The following is a 13021-nucleotide window of genomic DNA, read 5'->3' as shown; positions in this document are numbered from 1 at the left end:
GACTGATATGGACAGCCATGTTCCCACTGCTGTAACAGTATACCAGGCATCTATATTACTGAGATGCTGTTGCTGTTTCTTGTAATTTCCATACATTTTTTGGCTGCTGAGCCATGTTTTGTGTGTGTGTGTTTGTGTGTGTGTGTGTGTGTGTGTGTGTGTGTGTGTGTGTGTGTGTGTGTGTGTGTGTGTGTGTGTGTGTCAGTGGTGGCTGGTGACTTCCAATCAAAGTGGGGCTGCAGGAGACTGCTGAATGGGTGAGGCCAATGGGAATGGGTGGGGTCTATATTAGATCAGCGAACGCTTAAACAAGCGAATGCTGATTGATCGAACTTATTTAAGCGAATGTTCAAAATATTGAAGCAACAGAAACCCAAATTTTTTCCTAGGGAAAGAATTTGGTAGTCCATTTCTGTTGCTTCAGTATTTTCAGTGCTGTGGTAGAAAGTTACGGGTCAGATTCAGGTAAGTGTGCGATTGTGTGGATGTGAGTGTTAGGGTGGGTTAGGTGAGTTAGGGTTAGGGTGCAGGTTAGGTATGTGTGCGATTGTGTGGATGTGTGGGTTAGGGCAGCTTTAGGTGAGTTAGGGTTAGGGAGCGGGTGAGGTGAGTGTGCGATAGTGACAGACCATAGGGTTAGGGTTTGGGTTAAGGTAAGTGGATAGTTAGTGGTGTGTGCATAGTTTAGTGTAGGGTTAGGTGTCAGATGTTAGGTGTATATGTGTGGATTTCTGTTTGTTTGGTGTGCTTGTGTTGTGTGTATGTGTTTTGGATCAACAATATTTTTCCCTAGGAAAAAAATTGCTGATCTGACAGTTCGAGATTGTAAGCTTTTGCTTACATAAGATCGATCAATCAGTGTCCGCTGATCTAATATAGACCCGAATGGGTGTGGCCAACTAGAAAGAGGTATGCTCAAAACCACAAAAACTGGGACTTTAATTAAATACACTGCCCTGGGTGCCAAACTGTCATTATGGAAGTCTAATAAAGACAAAATGAAGTGGAGAAGAAAAAAAAAATATTTCAATGCATTGGCTACATGACAGCTTACTTAATATCTTCTAGATGGAAACAAAAAGGTCGTCAGGCATGAAAAAATAAATTACTTTTTAAATACATTACTGAAAAGCCAGTCGAAATAAAGTATAAAAAAACAAGCAGCACTCAACTCAAACCACTTCTCACTGCACTGCAGTTCTAATTATAATTTATTTTCAGCTTTATAAAAGTACCAGGTAACATGCTGAAAGTAGCAATCTCTGCGATACCCCCACTTATAAAAATGTTTCATATCCAGAAAAGACCTACTGCCTGACAACAACTATCTACTTGTTTCATGGGGAAAACATGATCAAAGTAAAAAATGAACAGAAAACAAGAAACAAGCTCACGATAAATTGCTTAAAGGAATACTGCACAGGTTATGGATCACACATGATAGATTGACATTCTGTTTAGTTTACGGGTAAAGCCTGCAAAGATGACTGCAAGTCTACAACAAATGTAATGAGCTTCTAAAAATACTGTAATCCTGTCCTTTATGACAAATACTGTCATATGCATTTCAATACGTAAGGCTTATACGTTATCTAGTTATGTAAATATTCTCTGCATGGCAACAACAAAAAGGCTTCCAATGTTGATAATTCTTTTAACAGTTTGCCTATTAAAACTTACTTGCATCTTGCAATCTCAGACCAGCTTACCTGATGGTCAATAAAGCATTGCTACTTAAACACAGAGCAACAGGCACTGCAACAACATGCATTTTCTGAATAAGAAGAAGCATAAATTAACAGTATAAAAATATGACAGAAAACCAGAACATTCTGCAAAATCAAGGACAGATGAAAAGCCACTCTAGTACTTGTCTACCTTGGATAGGAGGGATACTCTGCACATTTACACTGTATAACTACTCCTTGCCTTGCTTCGACACATCCAGAGTCACTACATGGGGGAGTGGGGTGCAACAAGTATGTCACAATTTGAAATGTCTCTGGCTGACTTGTGATGGCCCTGACACATTTGTCATACCTCTTAACCTCAGAGCAAGAAATCTGGACAAAGCCATAGAAAGAAGTGGGACAAAGGCCCAAAAATAAGGACAATTTTTAAATATTGCTCTTAGAAACTTAGAAAGATAATAGAATAGTAGGTCTTGCATTAGTATGAATTTTCTGAAGGGTATGAAATCTGAAACTCAAATGTCTGTCATTAATTTCTAATGTCAATCTTTAATGATTTGCCACTAATTTGCCAGAAAAACACAATTTTATGAAAAACAGACCAAAAATGTGATGCAAAAATATAAAATAGCCACACAGTACAGCTGAGAACCTGTCAAAGAAGGGACACTTTTTTAATATTAGTACAGCAGCTGACAAAATAAGAGAATCTACATGCATTTCTAAAATAAAAGTAATTTGTAACTGATCATTACAGTTACTTATTAATTGTAAATCCTCCACGTTTCTTCCAAAATTGCCATTTTGCGGAGGGGATTATTAGGGGGAGAGCAACATTTTGAGCCAAAATCAGGGACATTTGAGAGGTTTGGATATACCTAATTCTACAAAGTGATTTATTTGTGCATACCTCTCAACCTATTAACGCAGGAAATCTGGACAAGGCAAAATGTATTGGGGGAACAAACAAATAGTACTAAAAATTGTTCTTGTATAAACTTAGTTGATAGAATAACAGGTCTTGCTTTAGCATGCATTTTTCTCAAAGGTATGAAGTCTGAAACTCAATGTCTATCATTATTAAGTGACTTCATTCCTAAATGATTTGCCAGAAAACCACATTTTATGAGGACTAAACCAAAAATAAGAATCAAAAATCTATTTATTCTGCAAAAATCTGGACAGATTAGAGGTATAGTTCAGCCAGGAGAATTGTGTGGCAGAAATCCTACACAAAGGATTGTGTGGACAATAAGTACCCCCCCCCCAAAAAAAAAAAGCGAAAATCTAAGAGAAGTGATTGCTTCAATCTGGCTTCATCACTTTCAGTAGCATTCAGACTCACTCAGTGAAAATATTCAGTAACAAAAACATTTGTGCTTGTAGACAGTTGATTTAACTGGTTCCTAATCAAACACATCCAACCAAGAACTGGGAGGGGGCGGACCTGAGCTTATCAGATAATCAATAAACACCTGCAAAACCACCAGATAGCAAAACACAAAAGAAGAAATACCACACACAGGCAGGAAACAGGATCCAAAGTGTTTATTCTTTAGCACCTCGACTTAACCAGTCTTCAAGAAGTATAGAATAAAGTAGCAAAAGATTCCCCGTAAATACCCAACCCTAATAAAACAATTAAAATAATAAGAACGAAGATAAAAAATGTTCTGCCAGCCAGTCAGATAAATGCTCCGTTGCTGAAGTATTAGTCAAAAAAATCAATAAAGTGCAATGGGCAACGAAGCAAAGCAGGTAGTCACTTCACATCTACCAAGTCAGATCTTTCACAAAAATAGCTTAACCTTTCATAAAATAATAAAACTTGTCATAAAATAAAACGTTTTTATTGACTTGATAAGCGCTTTCGCTAGATTAGCTTCCTCAGATCAACATGAGTCAAATTCATCTAAAATTCTATTTAAATAGCACATTCAAATCACAAGAGCCCAATCAGCTCTCTCTCTCTCAATTAACAAACTACAACATTTTAAAGATATCTCATTATATATTTCTAAAGACATATAGCAAGAGTATTCTATCAATTCTACTTGCAGAATAATCAGGTATAAACTAAAAATATATAAAAGATATATATATATATATATATATATATATATATATATATAAATATGTAAAAATTGTATGCAAAACAAAATATATAAACATGAATATAATAATAATATCTGAAACATATTTTAAATAAATCATGAAATTAATTCAGCCTAGAAATATATCCTGAGTAATGAGTACCTATACGTTTATTCATTATTGAGTTATTTCATCTTCCTATGCTTTTTTAAGTAGTGGCTTAATAGACGCTCTCTCATTTAGACCCTTACCTCTGTCTGCTCTAAGCATAATGATCCAAATATTCTTTCTGTATTCAGTATGATTGCGAATATCACCTTCACGAATACTAGGGGGAATAATTTCCAAAACTCTAAACTTAAACTAATGTGTATCATTGGTATTAATGACATGCTTCGCCAATGCATTATGTTCTGATTTTTTACGAATATGATACACATGTTCTCATATTCTGTCTTTCAGTGTCCTGTTGGTTTTCCCAACATAAATATGTCACTGATTTTATGTTGGGAAAACCAACAGTATCAGTAAATATGCACAATCTCTGCAGAAGTAAAAGTCATCTAAATAATTCCACATTAAAGAGATCTGTAACTAATGAAGAGGTTGCTGCTAGCAGACAACTTTATATGTCATTGTTTCATCTACAAATAAAGTGCCTGTTGCCCTTGAGGAATAAATTGCCTATGTTACATTAAAAAAATGATAAGCTAGTAATATTGCAATAGGGAATGGATGGCAAACTGATAACAGGTTCATAGTTACTAGGTATCTCTTCCAAAGAGTACATTCTCAGGACTGCAGCATCCACCCCCTTTAAAAGTACAACACAATACAGTGTCAGCAACGCATCTAAATACTGTGAGAGTAGAACTCATAGCCTTCTGCATCAAAATCAAGTATTCAACTTGTTATGCTATTAACAATGCAAGCAGACTCGGCATAAGCAGCACTAATCTTCTCTTCCCATGAAGCTCTCAGATCCCTGTAAAATCCACTTGACAGTCATAGGTAGGTACTAGGCTATCGGCCCAAGGGCCTACGTAAGCCTAGCCAACAAGGTTCCCTGGCTTACGCCACCCAAGAAAGTTATTTTCCTGTGCCACTGTCGAGCAGAGCACAGAAGTGATCCCCGGGGTGTATTTCCTATTTCCCATCCACTTACAAAGATTTTTCTTGAAGAGTACTAATGAAGAACTTTGCTTGACATAGATGAGTAGCCTGTTCCAGAGTATGGGATGTCTCTGGGACAGGAATCTATCCCTCCAACATGTCCTGTTTATTGTGGTGACAAGGTCTAGGTCCCTAGAGCATGTAGCTCAGAGGGATTGGGATTTATTTAGGTGTAGCATGTCCAATAGCTTTGGGTCTGACATAGCTTTATATGTTAGGCAGAGATCACCTCAGAGTAGGCGATATGCTACGAAGTAAAGATGGAGTTTTTTGAGACTGTCAGTGTAGGGCATTTGTTTGAGGCCAGTAATCCTCTTTGTGAGGTAGTTCTGTGGCCTTTCCAGCTGCTGCAGATGTCTTGTGAGGTACATTCTAAAAGGGCCGTTGTACTCTATAATGGGTCTAATGAATGTCGAGTAGAGGGGAACAATGACCTCTTTTTTTCCTAGATGAAAACCCTTTTATGATGAGGTAACTGCATTGTCCATCTGCATGAGTGTCATGAAGTTCACCACTTTTGTCTTAAGAAGCATGAAGTTTGCTTTAGAGAAATTTATTACCGCGGTTTCCTTAATGGGGGGTGGGGGCGGGATGTGGATATCAAGGGTGATTAGCTTATGGTTGGATCGGACCAACGAGGAGTTGACTTCAGGTGTGGAACACCAGTCACTTGTGTTGGTAATGACTAGGTCTAAGATATTGTTGCCCCTGGTACGGTAAGGATAAGTTGATCCAGGGCATTGGAGTTTATGAATTCCAGAAAGCATTGAGCTAAAGAGTTGGTACACGAGTAGTTTTCCCAGTAAATGGTGGGGTAGTTGAAGTCACCCATTATTAGGGTGTTTTGTTGTACCCTTATATTTTCCAGCACATCAAGAAAAGAGGAGTGGGAATCCTGGGGCATGGTGGGGGATCTGTAGCACGCTACAATTTGGATTGCAGTTTTGCCCGGAGTTAGTTGCACTTGGATAACCTCGGATGCATTATGCTGAGTAACTAGCCTGGAGGTGTGGATATCCTTAATGAATATGGACATACCTCTGCCTTTGGTGTTTCGGTCCAGGTTACATGTCCGAAAAGTGTAGTATGAGTTATAGCCTGCTAGTTCAACTGTATCTCTCAACTTTGCAGCACAAATTAATCTGAAAAAAGCCAAAATTTATTGGGGGGGACAAAAGCCCAAAAAACAGAGACACATTTTAATCTTTGCTTGTGTAATCTTGGAAAGTTGCTAGAATAAAATGTCATGTCTCCACCAGGCATTTCACTGCCAAGTCTTGAATCCAAGACCCTATGCACTACAGTCAGAACAACATACCACTATGCCACATAATCTGTTTCTTGAAAGACACGAAGACTGAAACTTAAATGGCTATCATTTAGTAAATTCAGTTCTCACCATAGCTCTCAACCTCTTAGCACAAAACACTTGGACAAAGCCAATAATGGGGGAATACAGCCCCAAAAATAGGGACAATTTTCAAATATTGATCTGATAAACTTAGAAAATTGCTAGAATAAAAGGTTTTGTGTAGTGTTATATGTATTTTCTGAAGAATATGATGTCTGAAATTCAAATGCCTGTCATTATTTATTACAGAAATCCAGAAAACCAAAGATTTTATGAGGCACAAAACAGAACAGATACAGAATAAAAATATAAGACAAAAATCTGCAGTGGTGGTGGGTAGGGAATTTGGGCTCTTTGAGCCTGAGTAACTCTAGCCACCAAGAATATTTAATTTGGGCATTTCACACACACACACACACACACACACACACACACACACACACACACACACACACACACACACACGCAACCTTGCAGCACCAATGAGAATATCAGTCCCAGTCCCCCCTTGCAGCATCAGCTTCTGAACTGCAGCAGTGAGTTGTTATCTAGACTGCAGATGTTGCAGTCTGTTCTCCTTCTAGTCTATGTTGCTTGTAACTGCATAGACGTCTGAGCATTTGTACCCTGATGCTTTCTATTTGTAATCCAGACTGCTTAGATGGCAGTCTGGGTAGGAACTCGCTGAGCACGCAAGTGCAGTTCCGGGACTCTCAGCTAGTTTTACAAATTCTGTTCTTTTTCATTTTACAGCTGGGGGACTGCAGTCCTGCAATCCAATAGCATGAGCTGCCCCTGGTGTGTGTGTGTACAATGTGTGTGTGTGTGTGTGTGTGTGTGTGTGTGTGTGTGTGTGTGTGTGTGTGCATACTAACTTCATTTTACTTTAATTCCTGTGATTTCAGGGTTGCCTTTACACTTAAACTGCCCATTTGTTCTCGGGCTTGTATTCTTTTTCTTTATGATGGATAAAGAGATGCTTCACTGGTCCATACCACGGTATTGGGCTATACCACGGTATTGATACTTTAGTTGAAACATTGGTTGAAAACCCAGTGTTTTGTGGCAATGTATTGTAGATATATTAGTTTACCAAAGCCACATTGTGAACTGCTAACAATTTCCTGGGGTGTGGAGGGTAGTCTCATCTTCTTGTTTTGTTGTGCCCTATAGTATGGAGAGGGTTGTCAGTTTATATTGGTAGTTTCCTGTGCCAATCAAGGATGGTTATTAAGGCAGCCTGTGTGGGATGACGTAATTTCTGTTTCTTTAGAGTATGCTATTTTCTACCATTTTATATGGAAGTCTGCAATTTTCTACCATTATGCATGTTAATCTTTTGAAAGTTTTGATGTCTGCCTCCTGCAAGTCATTACATCAGTCAGGGTTTTGCACAGTCCTGCAGGCCAGATATAGTACAGATATGGAGATATTTTATTTCTAACTTTTCACTACCCTGTGTTTCAGTGGTTACATCTTGGGGACTGTACTTTTTATAGTAGTGATTTAATTTAGTAAAAGGTTAGTGGAGAGGTCAGCTGCATTATTTATAGCTAAAGGTACCATACTTCTCAGATTCTTATTTCCAGTTCTGAGAGAAGTATCTTTATATTGTCTCACTTTGCCTTACATTGTCTGAGGGGGGTTTGTACTCAGTAATTTCTTTTGACTGAAGCCCCTTTGTTGTATATAAGCATTAGGTCCTCGGTTGTAGAGACATGGAAGCTTGCCAATTGGCTTACTTTTATTTTAGGTGTGGTTGAAGGCAAGATAGTAGTTTTTCCTCTTGTCGTCATAGGATATGGGGGTGTTGGTGGATCTCAATCTTCAGAAGACTTCTGGGTAGTGAGATGAAGGATGTGTTTTGATATGGGGCATTGTATTTTAGGGGCAGAAGATAAAGATAAGTGATGGGTATTTTTGAAGGCTAGAGATAGGGGATGGCAGCATACATCAAGATTCATTTTTTTTGAAGAAACATTGGCACTTTTCCAGAAGCTGTTAGTTTTAAAGTGTAGCTTTTTTAAATAAAAGGGAAAGGAAAGTACTGAAATTTAGAAAGCAAGGGTTTTGAAAACTTCATAAAGAGGGCAAGGTGGTTAGTAGGTGTAAAAAGCAAAGATCTGAGGGCATTTTTTATTCAAGAAAAAAATTTTCTAGAAGGAAAACTCTTAAGCTAAGCACAGGGGACTCAAAGTTGTACTTAGGGACTATGACCAGGTTTAAAAACAACAAGCCTCTCAAAAACTTGCTAAGGAATCAAAAAAAGGTGACCACTGCTACATAAAACTTTTCAATATAGCAGAAATGTTAAGCACTTTCTTCTTACTACAAACAGGACTTCATTAGAAGAAAAGTTTCAAACAGTAAACTCAGTTTAAAAGCAGTTAGTATGATCGCATTACGTCATCTGACCCACAATGAAATCATCATTGAAGTCCTGTGATATGACGACTAAACCACACTTCTAATAATAAAATATTAACATGTGATATTAATAAAAGTAAAAATATATATATTTTTGAAGCTAAAAAGCACTGAAAATGTCTGTTTTTAGCTTTTCAGTTTGAAAACGGTATGATCAACTTAGATCTATGCCTGGGAAACAGCCTCTGTGCTACTAATGGATAAAGGCAACTCCTATATGCTTTATCCCATGCCTGAGTCTGTGAAAATTATCCATGGCATGACTCCAGTCATTCTCATTAGGTATAATGTATAATTATCGACCATGGGATGAGTAAGGCCAATCTCTAATCAAATGGGATAGGTTACCTCAAACACAAAAGGGGAAATTGGCTAAGTTTAAAATAGTCCACAAGGGCAGCTAGCCTATTACTTACCCGTGAGCCTATGAATCTATGAGATCATGAACCAAGAATGACAATATAATGAAGGCCCTGTGGTCTAATACTACAGCATGCTTATAACAATACAAATATTGCCATCTAATGAGGCCCTTAGATGGACATGCTGTGGACTCTGGAGGAGATTCAGGTTCATGGGCAGGGTAAGCAGGGTCTAGTGTTTAAGAGGTAGGTAGAGCACTTCTGTGGATTGTCCAACTCTATTTGTGAGGTCTTTGCTAGTGTTTATCGAGTATTTTATACCAGGCATAGTGAGAGAGGGGGAGGTCAAAGATCTGTGTGTGGGCCTTTATGCGGAGGTTAGGTCTTAGAATTGGAGGATAAGGTGGAGGTGGAAAGGAATATAAACAAGATGAAAAACATTTTCTGTAGTCCAAGATGAACTTAAGGGTAGTGGTCACAATTTAGTATAAATGAAATGCTGAGTACTGTACAGGGGAAGAATTAATCAATAGATTGTGTTAGCCGAGGCATAGCAGGAGGCTTTTAAAGTGGACCTCAAGAACTGTGATGGCTGCAGAGTTCTTGCAAATATGTATAAAGACTTAGGTGATAAAATGGGCATGGAAGGTAGCTTCCAGAAACTTAAAGGGGGTAGAAATTATAGTAAGCAGGATGAAGTGTGCAGGGAAAATGGGAGAAGGCATGGAAAACGAAGGAGTATGAAGAGTTTTGGCCTATTGGGGGAATCAACAAACTGGGATATGACACGTGTTACTTGGCACCAAAACAACTAGTCTTGTGGATAATTTTACTGATCAAAGCTGGCTCCTTTCACATATGGCCTGACCCTGCAGAGGTTATTATAATGAACTGGCTGTAGCACATGGTTGGATATGCAAACTGACATTCATTCCATGCACTGTTTGTGTAAGGTTAAACTATCTTTCAATATTTAAAAAAGTATAACTCCTACCAAGACAGTCCTATGTGTATTGCAAGTACATTTCCAGATAATGCGCTAAAGTGACATTATGGCCTAAGTGGGAGTCATCAGCATTCCTCCTCAAAAACTGTCTGGCAGTTAGAGCTGAGGAATAAAGCTAATTTGTTAACGAGTAGCTTCCTGTAACAATGTTGCAATGTTTGATTCTTTCCACTTTCATTTAAGTACTGTGTGATCTTGAGCAAGCGATGTAACTAGACAGTGTATTAGGGCAACTTGGAATTTGGGCTGTGCTCCTTAATGACCTCCTGAACTGCATACTTAGTGATTAAGTAAGAACTATAAGTTTAATGCCTGAAAATAAACTTGGTCCTTACTCCACCTCCAATGCCTGCTGTTTCCTTACTACTGTCATGTCTCCCTGTCCAGAGCCTTCACTAGTTGTCATCTCGTCCTTAGCACCTATATGCTGACAGTTTAACCTCCTGTACAGAGAGATCAACAAACACCATTTCAGAAAGCTCAGTTTCACTACATCAGTATTTGCAGGGCATTTTTACTTAGTTTTAAATCAGATTCTTACAAGGCCCTGAAATCACCCTTTTCCATTTGTGTGCAGCATTCATGTCACATGATATTGTGTTACTACTCGGTGCAGCAGAAATTATGGCTGTTCAACATTGAATATGGTGTTCCCTTAATACTTTGATCATTTACTTTGTCTACCATTGCAATCTGTACACCTGCAGAGAATGAAGCAGCGCACTGGATCAAGCCCACAGTTTATCTGTTTCCTTATCTAGTTTTATGGATTTAGTACTTCCATCCTTTGGTTAAGTAAGTCTGTAACTTGGCCCATATATACCGTAGTATCCAGGTTACGGGGTTTAAGTACATTAGGGAAAAGTATGTTAGTTACACTTACAAAGTAACATTTTTCTTGCCTAAACCTGAGTGACTACACATATCTATCAGTTTAATGAAGCTCTTATTACTTAGTTACTTAATTAGGTATAACTATACACTTACCTGTTTAACAATTCCATGCTGTTTTGCTTTAAATTAATTACTAATGTCAATGTTTAGTTTTTTGCTATATGCATCCAAACTAAATGGAATGTAGTATTGATTTAAAAAGAAAAAAAAAACTTAGGTTTGAGTTTTTAAAAGTATTTATCACTAAGATTTCCTGTCTCCCTATGTCTGGCAGGTAACCCATCTCAGTCAACGTCATTACATTACATGAACCCCTATCAAATGAATGCCTATGCCATGGCACTGAAAGCTGTTGGTGAGATTATCCAGGATTACGACAGTGACAAGATGTTTCCAGCCCTTGGATTTGGAGCAAAGATTCCCCCTGATGGAAGAGTTTCCCACGAATTCCCTTTGGTGAGATCTTTTATCTTTTAATTTGTACTTGTATGCAGTTTTGTTTATAGCTAGAAAAGCCTTTAGTGGCTTTAATAAACAAGATTCATTGTTTCCTTTACTGTTTTCTCCCCTTTCATTTAATGTTGTACCATTTCTGTTGTTGATATTATCTGAAATGAAAACAATACTCCCCCTCCTAAAATTGCATCTGCTTTAAGTCCTTATCTATTGTGACCCCATCACTGTCATTTCACAGTAGCATTTTAAGCAATTAACAGGAACACAATGCCGAATGAAGGAAGACAGCTGCAGCTGAAAGGTTAGCTGTGTCTTTTTTTGTGCAAATACTCGTAGCAGTAAAGAGCTGTTGTGGATCTTCATAGACTAGAAAACAAATTTTACACCACATTTAACCTAAATATATGCATTGCCTCAGCTGTATCAGATGCACTCTGCACTAATCAGTGATGCTGCTTAGCTGAAGAGAAAATGTCACCTCTTGGGGGAGGCTGTTAATTCTCACATTTTCATTTTATATTTATCTCACTTTTAGTTTTTTCAGATACTGTTTACACAGTTCATTTTGTAATAATGATTCACATCTCTGAAGATTTCTGCTATTCATGTTTTAAATGATATTTCACCAATACCTACTTTCACTTACACCAGATGTAATGACAGTATAATAGGATGAATTACTAGATGTACATGCACAAGTTTTAGCAACAATGCAAAACAGAATATTTTAATTTAGAGTTAAAAAAAAAAGTTTGTGATGTTCAGACAGAAAGCTGTTATTTGCTGATATAACTGCTGAGCTTTATAAACTACTGATGCATTCTGGACTGCTTCAATAAAAATATAGTCTGGCACACATAGTGGCTTATATTTACAGTAAGGAATTGCATTTATCCTCTCTTTGCTTTACTGAGATATTAAAACACTGAAAAGAAATATTTATTGTAGTCATGATAAGTTTGTCCATCTGTCTTTCCTTCCCCCTGTTTGAGGTTATAACCCCCGTACTTGTGACATCAAAGTTATTCTCATGTTCTACAAGACAGAGAAAGACAAATATAGTGGAGTATGATTGGGCCATCGATCCTAACCATCTTACGTGTTCGAGACATGGATACTGAGAAATTTACCTGAAGAGGAAAACTCCAGAGGCATCCATTTTGAAATCACGTATCTGTAGGTTAGGATCAGAGACACGATCATAATTCTTTGTAGTGCATGGAGCTTTATGTGCCCCCTGTACTACCAGTTAAAGTAAAAAAGGGGGAAAATGCAAAGTGTTTTACTGACTTTCAAAGCCATAAAATACTTTAGCAAGTGCTGTCAGAAAGGTAGTGTAACACAGTCCCTTACCTTTACACTCACCTTTCATACCTCTCAGCTGTCTAGATTTTCACAGAACGTCCACATTATTGCTTCATATTTTTGGTCTGTTCCTCTTAAATTTTGTGGTTTTCTGAGAAAACACTGAGGATTGAGGACACGTAATGATACACATTTAAGTTTCAGACTTTGTATCCTTTAGAAAATGCAAACACACTTCCTGTTAGTCAATCTATTTGTTATG

At 37.8% G+C, this 13021-nt stretch overlaps 1 protein-coding gene across 1 annotated transcript in view; it reads left to right on the top strand.

The window, feature by feature from the left end:
- The window catches only part of LOC122806230 (copine-8-like), a 4689459-nt gene that overhangs the window by 3333731 nt on the left and 1342707 nt on the right, over positions 1 to 13021 (top strand). The window contains exon 16 of the mRNA XM_044076480.1: positions 11273 to 11454. Within this exon, the coding sequence (XP_043932415.1) occupies positions 11273 to 11454 (182 nt within the window). The remainder of the gene's footprint in view (positions 1 to 11272; positions 11455 to 13021) is intronic.

This window comes from Protopterus annectens, chromosome 7.part0 (genome assembly GCF_019279795.1).
Source record: "Protopterus annectens isolate FY-2018-M chromosome 7.part0, PAN1.0, whole genome shotgun sequence".
Classification (NCBI taxonomy): Eukaryota; Metazoa; Chordata; order Ceratodontiformes; family Protopteridae; genus Protopterus; species Protopterus annectens.
Note: the sequence above shows the minus strand (reverse complement) of the source record. Positions and strands in the feature narration are given on the sequence as shown.